General features: G+C 45.0%; 1 protein-coding gene across 1 annotated transcript in view; it reads left to right on the forward strand.

Moving 5' to 3' along the window:
- The window catches only part of LOC139468593 (serine/threonine-protein kinase SMG1-like), a 127178-nt gene extending 109052 nt beyond the window's left edge, over positions 1 to 18126 (forward strand). The window contains exons 63-74 of the mRNA XM_071250715.1: positions 1012 to 1177; positions 2106 to 2282; positions 3587 to 3711; positions 4198 to 4276; positions 5037 to 5162; positions 5381 to 5479; positions 6339 to 6523; positions 10627 to 10721; positions 11797 to 11925; positions 12597 to 12647; positions 13747 to 13853; positions 14390 to 18126. Coding sequence (XP_071106816.1) covers positions 1012 to 1177; positions 2106 to 2282; positions 3587 to 3711; positions 4198 to 4276; positions 5037 to 5162; positions 5381 to 5479; positions 6339 to 6523; positions 10627 to 10721; positions 11797 to 11925; positions 12597 to 12647; positions 13747 to 13853; positions 14390 to 14467 — 1417 coding nt within the window. The 3' untranslated portion in view covers positions 14468 to 18126. The remainder of the gene's footprint in view (positions 1 to 1011; positions 1178 to 2105; positions 2283 to 3586; positions 3712 to 4197; positions 4277 to 5036; positions 5163 to 5380; positions 5480 to 6338; positions 6524 to 10626; positions 10722 to 11796; positions 11926 to 12596; positions 12648 to 13746; positions 13854 to 14389) is intronic.

Here is an 18126-nt window from a genome sequence, read left to right on the forward strand (position 1 = left end):
TCTGAACCATACTACCACTCCACAACATGATTTGGCCAGGTGAGTTCCTTCTCAGTCTGAACCATACTACCACTCCACAACATGATTTGGCCAGGTGAGTTCCTTCTCAGTCTGATCCGTACTACCACTCCACAACATGATTTGGCCAGGTGAGTTCCTTCTCAGTCTGAACCGTACTACCACTCCACAATATGATTTGGCCAGGTGAGTTCCTTCTCAGTCTGAACCGTACTACCACTCCACAACATGATCTGGCCAGGTGAGTTCCTTCTCAGTCTGAACCGTTCTACCACTCCACAACATGATCTGGCCAGGTGAGCTCCTTCTCAGTCTGAACCGTACTACCACTCCACAACATGATCTGGCCAGGTGAGTTCCTTCTCAGTCTGAACCGTACTACCACTCCACAACATGATCTGGCCAGGTGAGTTCCTTCTCAGTCTGAACCGTACTACCACTCCACAACATGATTTGGCCAGGTGAGTTCCTTCTCAGTCTGAACCGTACTACCACTCCACAACATGATTTGGCCAGGTGAGTTCCTTCTCAGTCTGAACCGTACTACCACTCCACAACATGATCTGGCCAGGTGAGTTCCTTCTCAGTTTGAACCGTACTACACCTCCACAACAACTGTTACTGTGTTTCCATTGTGATTAGATCCAGTTTCACTGGCAGAGTAACAACTAGCACTGTCTGTAGTTTGATTTTTTCACGTGACAAAACAGTATTTTAGGGACCAGCTCAATTTCTCAATCAGCTTTCAAATATATGGTTATCTCGTTTAAGTGAAGTAGCATTATTTTCCAGTTCAGATATCCAAGTTTTGTTTTCTTATGGTGCATAACTAGACAAGAAGGAAATCCCCAAGGTTAAATAGGCGGTCAGTATTTGAAATCATTGAAGTCACCAAGATGCTTGTCATGAGTTAGTTATGAGGCAGTCTGGTATTATTGATCAAATCTTTCGCTGAATTGAAAGCCTAGTAAGATTGAATGTTACTGCTCCCAGACGTCTGGACAACAACATCAGCCTGGTAAAGACGTCCCTGCAGCGCTGTCAGCCTCAGGTGGCCAGGTTCCAGTGGCTGCATGAGGACCTGTTCTCACAGGCCGGCCGCCATTCCACCCAGTTTGACCTGCCAGTCAGAGCCAATGTCATGTCCGAAATGAGAAAGGTGAGTTTACATTTCTTCAATGGTTTTTTTTACAAATAAAGACTTCCAAATGTTTTTTAAGTTGTATTCTGAATACATTTCTGTGGACTGAAAACTTTACTGTCACGTCTAAATACATCAAAACTTGTGTATGTATTGTCCTCTACTTTTCACACCTGTCATACCGATATAGCCCTAGACTGACTTAATTGTTGTGAGCATCCTCAGTCCATTCATGTAACTGCCATCTTATCTCTGTTTCCGATCCCATTCCCAGTAGTACCTTGTCCTTCTTAGCTACATGGTGTAGCAGGGTCCTTACACCAGTGTGTCACAGAGCCTGTGAAAAAAACATACATGTGTGTGTCAAGCAATCCTGCTCCCGATAAAATCCGGTTAGAATTGGCCTTCAGTAACCCATGCTTGCCATAAAAGGTGACGATGCTTGTCTTAAGAGGAGACTAATGGGATCGGGTGGTCAGGCTCACTGACTTGGTTGATGCATATCATTGTATTTCAGTTGCATGGATGGATTGTCTGGTCCATACTCGATTATTTACAGACCGCCGTCATGTAGCTGGAATATTGCTGAGTGTGGCGTTAAACAACAAGCAAAACAGACAAACAAGCATGCAGTCCCTGTTGAGTCCGGAGGGGGTGATCGCTGGGTGTGAAGACCTGACTTACATGCCTGTTACATGTGTTCAGGGCATGCAGTCCCTGTTGAGTCCGGAGGGGGTGATCGCTGGGTGTGAAGACCTGACTTACATGCCTGTTACATGTGTTCAGGGCATGCAGTCCCTGTTGAGTCCGGAGGGGGTGATCGCTGGGTGTGAAGACCTGACTTACATGCCTGTTATGTGTTCAGGGCATGCAGTCCCTGTTGAGCCAGGAGGGGGTGATCGCTGGGTGTGAAGACCTGACTTACATGCCTGTTATATGTGTTCAGGGCATGCAGTCCCTGTTGAGCCAGGAGGGGGTGATCGCTGGGTGTGAAGACCGCTACAGTCAGTTGGAGGGTAGCATCACGCAGAGACTACGGTGGGCCGCCGGCGCCAACCCAACACTCAACTTTGTCCTGCAGCAGTTTGAGGAGGCAAGCAATCGCAGGAAAATGTCACTTGAGGTATGGACGCATGGTTGCTTGGCTGCGGAACAGAGTTACTGTCACATAGCCATGCATCAAAATAGAGGATCACGAAAATCTTGTTTCTTTCTTTACCTTTTATATTCATGTAACACATGTTATATTTTCTTAGAAAAGTACAGATTCTCGTACATTTTGAGGGTTGAGTCCCATTTTGGATTCGAACCCACACTGCCAGTGTTAGGCACCTAATCGCCAGCTCTAAAAGTGCAGTGTGGCAGTGTGGGTTCGAATCCCAGACGGGACTCAACCTCAAAAAAGTTCGAGAATCTGTACTTTACTAAGAAATTTTATCCCAAATAAACTAGTAAACTGAGCTATTAAAATAAAAGTATACTTACCGCCAAAAGATATGGGAACCATAGAAACACATAGAAAAGTATGTATGTTAAGAAGAGATGTTTCCAATGTGTACCACTTAATGACTAAACTAACAATCAGTCAAAAGTTACCACTGGGTGTCTCTGTTCTTATCACAATACGCTGCACGTTACTTCAAAACTTTTCATGGGAATCCTACATGAGACAGACCGCCTCCGTGGTCTAGTGGTAGAGCGTCCGCCCGGAGAGCGGAAGGTCCGGGGTTCGATCCCCGACCGTGTCATACCAAAAGACGTTAAAAGATGGTACTTGTTGTTACCCTGTCTGGCGCTCGGCATTAAGGGGCTAAAACAAGGACTGGTCGGCTTGGAGTCAGTATACTGTGTCTGAGTGGGATATTCATGTTAAACTGCGGCATGGTATCTCAGTGAGCTAGCACTATAAATCGGCATCAGTCCGGACTAGTACAAGCAGCCACACAAACACACACACGTACATGCACGTCGCTATATAAGTGCAATAATCTTGGACGCGACGTTAAACCCCATTTCAGTGTTTCACCTCACCTCACCTCACCTACATGAGACAAATGGTGCATCTCGAGTTATGGATCTATGACGTCACATGTGATGCATTCATGAGCGTTAGTTCACACAACATAACAGTATGTTCATTTGTGCATCGAACCAATCTAATATCTCGAGTATGAGTAATTCTTCAATTATTAACCAACATGAATGGTATTTGCATTTCTTGTGTCCGTGACTATATATAGTAACACTTAACTGTGCTGAAAGGAAAAATGATTTGGATAAGGACTAGGTTAATGAGACCACTGACCTGTACCACACTGCTGGAAATGCAAATCAAGGGAGGTATCTCATTAATAAGCCATTTTTAAAAGAATATTTTTCTATGTTATCAATTCTAGACAGATATAATGGTGGTGTTTCTTGTTTCAGACGGAGAGCAAGATGGTGACGGAGGTTGTCTCTCTGTGTCAGGGTATCTTGCACTTCGAAGCACTGAGAACACGGACAGCTGAGGCAGTGTCCTCCGACACCAACTTCCTCACTCACATCAACAGGTGGGAGGAACATCAGGCAGACTTGTTTCTCTGTTTGTGGACTGCCTCTGTGGTCTAGTGGTAGAGCGTCCGCCCAGAGAGCAGAAGGTCTGGGATTTGATCCCCGGCCACATCATACCACCAGACCTTAAAAGATGGTACTTGTTGTTACCCTGTCTGGCGCTCGGCATTAAGGGGCTAAAACAAAGACTGGTCGGCTCAGAATCAGTCTACTGGGTCTGAGTGGGGTATTCATGTTAAATTGAGGCATGGTATCCCAATGTGCTAGCACTATAAGATCGTCATTAGTCCAGACTAGTACAAGCAACCACCCACACATGCACATGCATGCACGTCGCTATATAAGTGCAATAATCTTTGACGCAACGTGAAACCCCATTTCACCACCTCTATGTTTGTGCAACAACATTAAACTAGTTTCTGTAAAAATAAAGTCAAGTGAGGCAGGCTTTGATATACATGAATCTAACGCTGTTGTTTTGGCAGATGTAACGAGGTGTGCATGTTGATGGAGTCTTCCAGCAGCAGTGTCTCGGACCTGGAGGTGCAGCTGATGACCACACGGGTAGGTGATGACCACAGCTTCTTTCACAGCCTCCCCTGCGGGGCCCCAGTCACCCATGGTGCTGTCCTGTGACAGAGGTACTATGTTGGCTGGCTGACGGCCACATGGAACTCTGGGTAGGAGAGTGTGTCCTACAGCCTCTTTCACAGCCCCCCCTGCGGGGCCCCAGTCACCCATGGCGCTGTCCTATGACAGAGGTACTATGTTGGCTGGCTGACGGCCACATGGAACTCTGGGTAGGAGAGTGTGTCCTACAGCCTCTTTCACAGCCCACACCGTGGGGCCCCAGTCACCCGTGCTTGGGGCGGTGGGGTAGCCTAGTGGTTAAAGTGTTTGTTAGTCACGTCGAAGATTCGGGTTCAATTCCTGACTTTGGTACAATGTGTGAAGCCTATTTCTGGTGTTCCCTGCTGTGATATTACTGGAATATTGATAAAAGTGGGGTAAAACCAAACTCACTCACTGCCACCTGTGACTCTGCCATGGACAATATGGAACACAGTTTGGCCAGTCATTGTAATACACGGCCCAAAAATGATCATTAAATGACCAGCTCTATGACATTAATGGACCAGTTATGGGTTAGAATTGGTCTTCAGCAACCCATGTTTGTTTTCCTGCAGTTTCACCTCTGAATATCCCCTGCATAGTATATGACGCCTCTTGTCAGAGAAAAGTGCTGAATGTGTAGGATTAGTCTAGCATTCATAAAGGTGCTCTGCTCTGCTGCATGGGTCATGTTTGGTGCTTTGTCTTCCAGTCCCCAGAGGAGGGTGAGAAGATCACTGCCCAGTGGCTGCAGTCCACGCTGGACCAGGTCAACAAGGACGTTGCAGAGATGGACACACAGACCGACACCATAAAGGCAGAGATTGATGGATTCAGAGTACGTTTAAAAGAAATTTCAGTGTATCTTGTTATTTGGCTATTTGGGAGCAACATTACAGACGCTTGACATGTCAGTTGTTTCTTGTTTTGTACTTAAACATCAAAGATAGAGAAGCATCATGGATGAAACTCTCCATGGAAATGAGCATATTTTCGTTATTGTTCTGTGAACTGTGTTTTTTTATGTCTTAAGGTGACTTTGAATAATGTTTTTAGATAAGCATTCAAGACAAGGTCTCAACAATCAAGACAGTGCTAGCATCACATCACAAGCTGATGTCTGATCTGCGCTCCATCCTCAAGTCCATGGCCAAGGTAGGTTGCAGGGTAGCAGGGGGTGTTTGCTGAAAATCCCTGGTCTAGTGGCAGAGCGTCCGCCCGGAGAGCGGAAGGTCCGGCACTGATAAAAACTAACAGGTTTAGCCCACTAGTCCTTATAATGCGGACATGTAGCAAAACCCTTAAAAAGGACAAATTTCTACTAGTCCCTTAGATACCTTAACTCTTGGGCATTTTGGCAAGGACTATAGGACCAGTGCCAATTTCTAATGCTGTCCGGGGTTCTTGTTGTTACCGACCCGTGAAGATCCGGGGTAGAAAAGATCTTCAGCAACCCATGCTTGACGTAAAAGGCGACTATGCTTGTCGTAAGAGGCGACTAACGGGATCGGGTGGTCAGGCTTACTGACTTGGTTGATGCATGTCATTGTATCTCAATTGTGTGGATCGATGCTCATGATGTCAATCACTGGATTGTCTGGTTCAGACTCGATTATTAACAGACCGCCGTCATATAGCTGGAATATTGCTGAGTGAGGCGTTACACAACAAACAAACATAAACTGCAGAATGGTATCTCATTGGGCTAGCACTATAAAAGACTAGTACAAGCGGCCACACACACGTGCATGCATGTGGCTATGTTAAATGCAATAATCTTTGTTGCAACGTTAAACCCCACTTCACCTCAACCTACACTGGCAGAGGTCAACCTTAGTTACAATGTACTTCATTGATATAAGGTAGAGTACTGAAGTAAAATCATTGTGGCAGTGGCATTGTCCTCCGTTAATAGAAGGTAGAATATTGAGATTGATGGAACCCCTAATCGTGGAATACAAGGAAGAGTGTTGAAGTAACCATGGTAATGGTAGTGTTATCCCCCTTTCTGCAGCAAGAGGAGCAGGACTATGGTGACTACGTCATTGAGGGGGGTATCCGGGAGTACCTGGCCACCTATAAGAATTTCTCGGAGAACATGGCTGCCGCCCTGAAGACTGCCGTGAGCGATGACATGACCAAAGAGGGCATGCAGGAGGCCAGGGTGATGCTGGCAGATCTGCTGGAGCAAATACCACAGTGAGTGCTGCTTTATCTTTTGAAATAACCGACCGCCTCTAATGGTAGAGCATCCACCCAGAGAGCAGAAGGTCAGGTGTGATGCCTGGCTGTGTCATACGAGAAGACGTTAAAAGATGGTACTTGTTACCCTGCCTGGCACTCGGCATTAAAGGGCAAGTTCACACGGAAATGAACCTTTTTTTCTTGTACTTTTTCCACATTAAAAGTGTTAACATAGAAGTGTCATAGACAAAAATATAAAAACATCATATTTAATTAACATATTTTTTGCACTAAAACGATTTATATTTTTCACATTTACCAAGTGTTCTATTTCCATAACAAAAACACCATGGCTTATGTCCCTTGCAATATGACGTCATTGGTGCCAATTGATAAACATTATGACGTCATCATGCTTTGTTAGAGCCGCTTCACGTGGTGTAGGTACAGTTTTGTGATTCTAGCATCTCAGATGCCAGCCAGAATTGTGTTATGCTGAGTCACCACTGCGCCGGAGTGTGTCGTAGACCATGTTGTTTTACCGCAAACTGGTCCTTGATATCTTTTGCGTTGAGAATAGACAGGGACCCAGTTGAATTGGCACCAATTACGTCATAATCTAAGGGGGATAACTCAGGCCTATTTCGCTCGTAAAACGAAGGCCTCATAACGGCATATCACTTTCACACTATTGTGAGCTTCCTACTTTCACTGTGAAAAAAAATGAGTGTATATTTTCAAACACAGATACTAACTAATTCTAAAATTGCGTTTTGTTTAGAAAAAGAAAGAAAGTGATTTTTGCGTGTACACTTCCCCTTTAAGGATCTACAACAAGGACTGGAGTCAGTATGCTGTGTGGTGAAAAATGTAATCTTGGTCTGACTTGCCAATAGTTGGATTGTCTCTTGAGAGTTCGAAAAAATGAGCCGTTTTTGTTCCTTTTAGCCATACCTCCATACTCCATCGTGCCATAGGTACAAAAGTGGAAATCATTGAAACATTCTTTTGAAAGTTATATACAAGTTCATTAGACTCACATCTAGCCACTTTTTATTTGGGGTGGTGGCGTTGCCTCATCATGCTGAACACCCAGGTTCCATTCCCTACATGGGCAATATGTATGAAGTCCGTGTCTGGTGTCCCCTGTCCCCTGTCCCCTGGGCAATATATATGAAGTCCGTTTCTGGTGTCCCCTGTCCCCTGTCCCCTGTCCCCTTGTCTCATGGGCAATATATATATGAATTCCTTGTCTGGTGTCCCCTGTCCCCTGTCCCCTGTCCCCTTGTCTCATGGGCAATATATATATGAATTCCTTGTCTGGTGTCCCCTGTCCCCTGTCCCCTGTCCCCTTGTCTCATGGGCAATATATATATGAATTCCTTGTCTGGTGTCCCCTGTCCCCTTGTCCCATGGTCAATATATATGAAGTCCATGTCTGGTCTCCCCTGTCCCCTGTCCCCTGTCCCCTGTCCCATGTCCCATGGGCAATATATATGAAGTCAATGTCTGGTGTCCCCTGTCCCCTGTCCCCTATCTCCTGTCTCCTTGTCTCATGGGCAATATATATGATGTCAGTGTCTGGTGTCCCCTGTCCCCTTGTCCCATGGTCAATGTATATGAAGTCCATGTCTGGTGTCCCCTGTCCCCTGTCCATCGTCCCTTGTCCCATGGTCAATATGTATGAAGTCAATGTCTGGTGTCCCCTGTCCCCTGTCCCCTTGTCTCATGGTCAATATATATGACGTCCTTGTCTGGTGTCCCCTGTCCCCTTGTCCCATGGTCAATATATATGAAGTCCATGTCTGGTCTCCCCTGTACCCTGTCCCCTGTCCCCTGTCCCTTGTCCCATGGTCAATATGTATGAAGTCAAAGTCTGGTGTCCCCTGTCCCCTGTCCCCTTGTCTCATGGTCAATATATATGACGTCCTTGTCTGGTGTCCCCTGTCCCCTTGTCCCATGGTCAATATATATGAAGTCCATGTCTGGTCTCCCCTGTACCCTGTCCCCTGTCCCCTGTCCCTTGTCCCATGGTCAATATGTATGAAGTCAAAGTCTGGTGTCCCCTGTCCCCTGTCCCCTGTCCCCTTGTCTCATGGTCAATATATATGAAATCCATGTCTGGTGTCCCCTGTCCCCTGTCCCCTTGTCTCATGGTCAATATATATGACGTCCTTGTCTGGTGTCCCCTGTCCCTTTGTCCCATGGTCAATATATATGAAGTCCATGTCTGGTCTCCCCTGTCCCCTGTCCCCTGTCCCTTGTCCCATGGTCAATATATATGAAGTCAATGTCTGGTGTCCCCTGTCCCCTGTCCCCTGTCCCCTTGTCTCATGGGCAATATATATGACGTCCATGTCTGGTGTCCCCTGTCCCCTTGTCCCATGGTCAATATATATGAAGTCCATGTCTGGTGTCCCCTGTCCCCTGTCCCCTGTCCCATGGGCAATATATATGAAGTCAATGTCTGGTGTCCCCAGTCTCCTGTCCCCTGTCCCCTGTCCCCTGTCCCCTTGTCTCATGGTGAATATATATGACGTCCTTGTCTGGTGTGCCCCTGTCCCCTTGTCCCATGGTCAATATATATGAAGTCCATGTCTGGTGTCCCCTGTCCCCTGTCCCTTGTCCCATGGGCAATATATATATGAATTCCTTGTCTGGTGTCCCTTGTCCCCTGTCCCCTGTCCCCTTGTCTCATGGGCAATATATATATGAATTCCTTGTCTGGTGTCCCCTGTCCCCTTGTCCCATGGTCAATATACATGAAGTCTATGTCTGGTCTCCCTTGTCCCCTGTCCCTTGTCCCATGGTCAATATATATGAAGTCAATGTCTGGTGTCCCCTGTCCCCTGTCCCCTGTCCCCTTGTCTCATGGGCAATATATATGACGTCCATGTCTGGTGTCCCCTTGTCCCATGGTCAATATATATGAAGTCCATGTCTGGTGTCCCCTGTCCCCTGTCCATTGTCCCTTGTCCCATGGTCAATATGTATGAAGTCAAAGTCTGGTGTCCCCTGTCCCCTGTCCCCTTGTCTCATGGTCAATATATATGACGTCCTTGTCTGGTGTCCCCTGTCCCCTTGTCCCATGGTCAACATATATGAAGTCCATGTCTGGTCTCCCCTGTCCCCTGTCCCTTGTCCCTTGTCCCATGGTCAATATATATGAAGTCAATGTCTGGTGTCCCCTGTCCCCTTGTCCCATGGTCAACATATATGAAGTCAATGTCTGATGTCCCCTGTCCCCTGTCCCCTGTCCCCTGTTCCCTGTCCCATGGTCAATATATATGAAATCCATGTCTGGTGTCCCCTGTCCCCTTGTCCCCTTGTCCCATGGTCAATATATATGAAGTCCATGTCTGGTGTCCCCTGTCCCCTGTCCCCTGTCCCATGGGCAATATATATGAAGTCCATGTCTGGTGTCCCCTGTCCCATGGTCAATATATATATATGAAGTCAATGTTTGGTGTCCCCTGTCCCCTGTCCCCTTGTCTCATGGTCAATATATATGACGTCCGTGTCTGGTGTCCCCTGTCCCCTGTCACCTGTCCCCTGTCCCATGGGCAATATATATGACGTCCGTGTCTGGTGTCCCCTGTCCCCTTGTCCCATGGTCAATATATATGAAGTCCATGTCTGGTGTCCCCTGTCCCTTGTCCCCTGTCCCATGGTCAATATGTATGAAGTCCATGTCTGGTGTCCCCTGTCCCCTGTCCCCTGTCCCATGGGCAATATATATGAAGTCAATGTCTGGTGTCCCCTGCCCCCTGTCCCCTATCTCCTGTCTCCTTGTCTCATGGACAATATATATGATGTCAGTGTCCCCTGTCCCCTGTCCCCTTGTCTCATGGTCAATATATATGACGTCCTTGTCTGGTGTCCCCTGTCCCCTGTCCCCTGTCCCATGGGCAATATATATGAAGTCCATGGCTGGTGTCCCCTGTCGTGAAATTCCTGAAATATTGCTAAAAGCGCTGTAAAACCACTCACTATTCCTTTTTTTTTCTAGAACTTACAATTTTCACATTGCAATAGTTCTTATATCTAGGCAATGGCATGCTCGTTTCACAGTACTGCCGAATGTCAGGGTGTGATATGTAATCTGTGTCTCCCTGCAGGATATACGACACCCTGCTGCAGTTTGCTCCACCCATCCTGCCCGACACGGAGGAAGAAGAGGAAGAGAACCCTACAAGCAAGGAGAACAATCAGGGTACACACAATACATGTGGAGTTAGTTGTTCCACAAAGTTCCGCAAAATAACTAATTTCAATTTTAGTTGCACATTACAAAGGTTTATCTTTGTCCTGCTTCAAACATGTTATGTTCACCTATGATAAGAGGGGCGGTTGGGTAGCCTAGTGGTTAAAGTGTTCGCTCGTCACGCCAAGGACCCGGGTTCGATTCCCAACATGGGTACAATGTGTGAAGCCCATTTCTGGTGTCCCCCCGCCATGATATTACTGGAATATTGCTAAAAGTGGCGTAAAACCATACTCACTCACTCACCTATGATAAGACTAGACCTAGACTAGGGCCTTCCTTCCACCAGGGGCGTAGGATGGCTTACTAGGAGATAGCTGACAGTGTATTTCCTTATCAAATGAGTTTAATCATTAGAGGGAATATAATCTGAGCCTTGGCTCTGTCGACTACTGCAGATATATTTGATATGAAAAGACATTTAGATGAGCAGGGACCAAGAACCGAGGATCGGGCCTCTGGGCCAGATGGAGAACGATGACTGACGAATGAGACCAAGCTGCTCTGTTACACGAATTAAATCTTTGTGAAGACATGCAGGGTGTTCGTGAATTGACAAATCAGCTGTCCACTCCGACTGCTGCCAGGAGAAGAGCAGCAGGGCACCCCAATGTATCAGTTACACTCATCAGTGTGGCAGTGTACGTCAGTGATACTCTACTGACGAGGCCTGTCTCTCCCTTGTATGGTCTCTGGGATGAGATCCTATTTGTTTTCCAGTATCAATTTACAATCTTAAGTTAGTTATTTTCAGAAAATATTTTCTGTTACCATATCAAGAAGGTGTTATGAACCCTTGGGAGGTGTGGCAACGCAGGTTTCAACACTTGCATGGACTAATTGATAAATGTTCCTAATCAATGCAGGGCACACTTGCACAAAGCCATCTAAGCGCTAAGACTATGGTAAGCCTATGTTAAAGTATGGGAGTTATGATAATCCTAGTGCTATGATCGCTTTGTGCAAGTGGGCCCAGGAGGCCGAGTTGATCTTCATGTACTGACCAGCTGCCTCTCTCCTCCAGCTTTGAAGAAGCCAGCCGAGCGTGAAGTAGCCAGTCCTGCACGCAGGATGTCCACAATCCAGAGAGAGCTGCAGCCCAACACCCCGCCCTTCAGCCCTCAGGCCGGTGCCGCGGCCCGGGCACAGAGCAGTCAGTAGTCTTGTAGCACCTCAATAACCAGCTCACAATCATATGATGTCTGTTCCTTTTGCTAGAATCTTATATTTTCCTGGAACAGTTTTTCATTGTTTGCTTTCACAACTACTGCATCTTCTAGGGTTGCTGTTCCATGTGTATAAGGGGCGATGGGGTAGCCCAGTGGGTAAAACGTTCGCTCATCACGCTGAAGACCCGGGTTCAATTCCCCACATGGGTACAATGTGCGAAGCCTGTTTACTGGTGTCCCCTGCCGTGATGTTGCTGGAATATTGCTAAAAGCGCGTAAAACAATACTCACTCACTCACTCAGCCATGTGTATAAGACAGTAGTAGGATTAGGATGTCAGTATGTTATTTAGGCTGAGGTGCCACAATTCATTGTGCAGAGTTTCATCCCTTAATTGTGCCAGGATCCGCTGATTGTGGAAGGTCAAATTCAGAAGTGACCTGATTATGATCAACAAAGTAGACACAATGTATGGATAACAACTTCTTTATTTACTGTAAAGGTGACATTTGGTATAGATCCTTGTACTGGAGTCACTCTGGGCTTTTCCCACAGTAAGCTGCAGACATGCTGCAATATGATCAAATCAGTGTTAAACCAAACCTTCTTGGGCGGTGCCATTGTTCTTGCACTCAACAGATTGTCTTGTTTTCAGCTCCCATTGTTAAGAAGGAGAGAGTTATCCGAGATCCACGTACGGGGAAAGGTAAGTCAAGTAGGATATTCTGTTGTCATGGACCAGTGAGAGATGGTATAACCTATGTATTGTGTATGCCAAAAATGACATGCCGGTAATAGCCTTCAGATGAGCGGACTTGATTCCCTTCAAGGTTGAAAAGTGTGAAGCTCATTCTGTGTGTCCCTTTCTGTATGGTGGCTAGAATATTGCTGGAAGCATCTTAAAGCCCTATCCACTTGAGAGCAAGGACATTAGGAAGTTGAAGTGTTTGGAGTTTTGATGGGTCCCAAAGTTCACTTCCAGTTTTTGCAGAGATTAATGACTGATTGCCCCTGTGTGTAATTCAGCCAGATTGTGTGTAATTCAGCCTGATTGTGTGTAATTCAGCCAGATTGTGTGTAATTCAGCCTGACTGTGTGTAATTCAGCCTGACTGTGTGTAATTCAGCCAGATTGTGTGTAATTCAGCCTGATTGTGTGTAATTCAGCCTGACTGTGTGTAATTCAGCCTAATTGTGTGTAATTCAGCTCGAGTGTGTAATTCAGCCTGATTGTGTGTTGTGTGTAAATCAGCCCAGTTGTGAGTAATTCAGCCCAATTGTGTATAATTCAGCCTGATTGTGTAATTCAGCTTGAGTGTGTAATTCAGCTTGAGTGTATGTAATTCAGCCCAGTTGTGTGTAATTCAGCCGGATTCTGTGTAATTCAGCCAGAGTGTAATTCAGCCTGATTGTGTATGTCAGCCTTGTTGTGCAATTCAGCTCGAGTGTGTGTAATTCAGCCTGTTTGTAATTTATCCTTATTGTGTGGAATGCAGCCTGTGTGTAATCCAGCCGTACTGTCTAATTCAGCCTGATTGTGTGTAATTCAGCCTGATTGTGTGTAATTCAGCCTGATTGTGTGTAATTCAGCTAATGTGTGTAACTCATCCCGTTTGTGTGTAATTCAACCCAATTGTGTGTAGTTCAGTCTGATTGTGTTTAATTCAACCCAATTGTGTGTCTTTCAGCCCGATTGTGTATAATTCAGCCTTATTGTGTGTAATTCGGCTAGTGTGTGTAATTCAACACAATTGTGTGTAGTTCAGTCTGATTGTGTGTAATTCAACCCAATTGTGTGTAATTCAGCCATCCAGGAGAGGAACACCTATGCAGTGGGGGTGTGGCGCCGTGTCAAGATGAAGCTAGATGGGAGAGACCCGGACCCCAACAAACGCATGTCCGTTGCAGAACAGGTCAGATTCCAGCAAATCATATAATCCAGCTGTTTTATATATGGTCTTTGTTGTAATAATTCATCTTCTATAATTTTTTTCTCCATTATTCCATATTAATGACTTGATAGCAAGTAGTTGATCAGGACTGTTTATGGAATCGGTTCAGCCAATTTTCACTTTCATATGCTTAACTGGTTGTGATGCATTGTTGTAGCTTCATGGTTATAGTTCTTTCTACTGCCAAATTCTCCATCCTAATTGGTAAGCCCATTTTATCCCCTTAAGACTTAGCCAGTCCGTAGAGATCCCCAGGCAGAACGTGGCCACAGCACCCCATTCTTTCTATAGGAGGGAGCCAACTTATGAGGGTCTTGTGGTTACCATTCGCCACCTTGCAAATTTTGTGACTATCAGTAGGGAATTGTTGATCAAGCTATTATTTTGGTTGGCCCATGCTCAAGTATTTTCAGACTACCTCTAACTCGCTGCAAAAAGAAATTCTTTCAATGCTTGTGAAAATGAAGTTCAACGTAAACTATTTGTGTGTGTTTCAGGTGGACTATGTTCTGAAGGAGGCTACCCATCTGGACAACCTGGCCGTGTTATATGAGGGATGGACGCCTTGGGTTTGAATTCAACATGACCTGAATCCAGGCTCCTCGCTCTAACTACGACCTCTAGCAGAAACCTCTCCCTAGCAGCGACGGCAGACGCGTAAACTGCACATGTTGCTCGCCTCGACTGGGAGACTCTGTCTGGGTCATACTTACAACACTCGGAAGTCGAGTCCAAAGTTCTAGCCAAAACATGGAAGTAAAAAGCAATACCGCACTCTCGGGCCCGGCCGTTGGGCCTTTATATGAGTGATTGCTTTGAGTCAAGAGCTACCGGGACGTCGACTGCCGGCACCCTTTATAGCATTTTGTTCCGACATTGGCAGAGTAACAAAGCAGCAAGAAATATCGACAAACTTATTCAGAGCGACCATCGTCAGTAGATGGGTCCGCATTGATCTGATTTGCGATGAATAATGAGATAGACTTGAGGATAGAGTTGGTGGGATAGAAGGACATATTGATTGACGTATCATGTATTACAGCCACACATTGCCCCCCTCATCCTAACTGTATGGGATTTTGTGACAAGGTGAACTATGATATTGATAGACTTTTCTTTTTCATCGAACTACAGTCCTGAAATGAAATATCTATCACCCTTGTTGTTATATTGATGATTGTGTATTATATATGACATGTCCATATGCTTGCTTTGAATTCCTGCTTGTAGTGGAAGTCTTCGCGTCCTCAGCTAGAACTGAGTGGTTGGCAGACACAGATTGCAGCCATTATGGAAATAGACAAGCTAGCCTATTTTGCAGTGCTATAAGATCACATGTTTCACACTGTAGATTGGCTTTAGACATTGCAGTGGAAATTGTTACCTGACACATGAGAATTGTTATGTTGAAAGGATCAACACTTATACATTTCCCTCTCTTCGTCAAGATGTGTGAAATTAAGGGAAATGTGCATATACAAACATCATTAAATTGTCTATCCTCTTTCTGCTTAGAGTATTAAGAAAGATCATATTACTGAATAATACTTGGATGACAATAATGAAATAATATTCAAATACTTCTTTTTTCTTGAAGAGAAGTGAAATTCTTGTCCATCTTTTTCTATTCAGTTCCATTTGCCTACTTACTCTTCATTTCTGATGTCTATCAATTCATTATGCTTGTTTTTGTTAGAATATGATACGCCTCGGTTTTAGTATCTGAATATACAATTTATACTATATTTGTGTTATGACAGAATGCTCTCTTTATTCATCTCATATAAAAAAGAAATGTAGTGTCATGCTTCTATAACTAATGTGTATAGAGAAAATCATACACCTTAGATAATAAGGATGAGCTACTGTTTCATACTCTGTTTAAGGAAAGTCAGAAAATGTTGGATTATGCATATGGTCAAAGAACAAGAGATCCAACATTTTGTGTGAGATGTAATTTAGAGTAAGTCGCTGCTGACGGTTTTGTGTAACAGCTATGCTGCTTGCTTCAGTTCAAACTCCATGTTTACATGGCCTTGGTGTTTAACAGGCCGCCAGCTTTAGGCCATTGCACTTGTGTTTATTTGTGATAATGATAGAATTAGTGTTTATTATTATGTTTACAGGAAAGACTTAAGTCAGTGTGTTCCATCGTAGGATAAGCATGAAGTATGAGTGGTCAGTTTCCGACACGGGGGTCATTGATTCCACTTTGGGATTATTCTTAGATCTATTGGGACGGTGATGTTTGATTTCATCTGATAAGATAAGAGGAACCGAGCTGCATGTTCACAGCTCACTGTACAGATATCATTGCTACACATACTGCTCCTCATGTGACCCAGAAATGGGAGTTGGTTGAGTCGAGGTGGTACGTCTAACCAGATACACAAGACTTGCATTATGTCATTAGTCTCGTCTGCAAGCCCCTGAGATTTGATGGCTTGGTATGAATGGGAAGTACTGCCGATGTTTGTGGTAATGATGTGGTCTTTGCGAGAGCTGAAGCACTGATCAGTTATATAGCTGCCCAGGAGGTGTAGCTTGTGGTGGCAGATCTTCATTAGGTGACATTGACCGGGATGGTGAGAGGCGTTGGAAGGTCATCCTTGGTGGATGTTGATCTTGAGTGACAGGGGTGAGGAATGTGAGGAGGTGATTGGTTGGGAGGGAGCCAAGCGACAGCCAATCCCAGGAATGTCAGATTGTTGACCATATACTCATAAAGAGAAAGTCAAGTCAGTTCCGAGGTTTCTTATGTACATCAATATTTGGGAAGTGTTAGGATGGCTAAAGGGCTTTTGGTACAGACTGGGAGCCTCTTTTAATTATCTGTGTGTCATCATGGAATGTGGAGCATCTTCTACAAGGTGTTTTTTTAACAGATTAGCTCCTTGCCTACACTATACACGTGATGTACCTTGGCCAGACATCGGGACAGGGTCAGTCTGCATCAAAGATGGGCCCTAGTGTAAACTGTGCCATCTGATTCTGAAATGAGTTGATTGTATCTCCAATATAGTTAAATGAACCTTCACAGAAATACAAGAAACATCAACATCAGGGCACTGCCCCATTCCACAAAATGATCTTAGGACCAAGTTAACCAGAACATCCATATGTTAACATTGACCTACAACAGTCCAAGCACTAAGATAGCTTTCTGGAACAGGGCCTGGTCACCAAACACATCTGATCATTAACTCTGTAAGCTCTGTGAGTAGACGTTTCCAGGGGATACCGGTACTTGAGATGTTGAAGCTTTCTGGCTTAGAGAACTGCCCACAGCCTGTCGTGATGTCCTTTGTATAGTCCTTGGTGCCAGGGAACCAGTCGCGATGTCCTTTGTATAGTCCTTGGTGCCAGGGAACCCGTCTGTCACGTGGGTGTTCATAAGTTTGTCTGTCAGTACGTGAGTATTGTGAAGCACTGTCCATGTGTCCGTGTGTTCACCGTCAGTCATGTTACATTCATGTTCAGTGTAGTTTTCTTTGCATGCCAGATTTCAGACTTAAATCATGTACAGTTTGATGTATTTGAATGCAATTTAACAGAACTTTCAGCTGTACTTGAATGTACAATAACAGGACCATGGCTGGACTTGAAATTTGAATGCAATTTTGATAATGCAGTTAGCCAGAATAGCAGAATGAGATCAGAATATAAATGTGGAAGGCTTTTATGCGAACCAGAGTTTTTGAAAATATGAAACTGTTGTCAACCAGTTGTTGCCGTTTAACATACTGTTCTATTATTGTCACACATGATGTATGCCTGCTGACAGTGCAGTCCTGAAAGTAAATGGAAAACTAAAACAGGCCAATGAAAACCTGGCTCTAGTTGTCATGGTAACAGAGTCATCATTAGAATCATGCTCCTATTTGGTTCCATTGGGAGGTTCTGTTTGGCCGTCCTCAAACCACCGACCTGGGCCCAAACACAGTCTGCTGAGTGGCATCAGGAGATCATCAAAGAACTTTCAGAAAAATGCCCAAATGAAAATCTGTTGTAAGCTGACTTTTGGACTGCTGTCATCAGGTATTGTGTATGATGTAGATTGGTGTATACCGATGACTTGTATGATGTGTAGATGTCCCTCCCTGATGGTCTCCGTGTAACCGTAGTCCCGTGCTGCTTCCTCAAGCACTGCACCATCTCTCATCTCACACTGTACTGTATGTTCCACTTATTTGTGTTCTGGTTTGGAGCTAATAAAAATAGTTGTAGTTGAGAA

Source organism: Haliotis cracherodii, unplaced genomic scaffold (genome assembly GCF_022045235.1).
Source record: "Haliotis cracherodii isolate W230 unplaced genomic scaffold, xgHalCrac1.p SCAF_2, whole genome shotgun sequence".
Taxonomy (NCBI): domain Eukaryota; kingdom Metazoa; phylum Mollusca; class Gastropoda; order Lepetellida; family Haliotidae; genus Haliotis; species Haliotis cracherodii.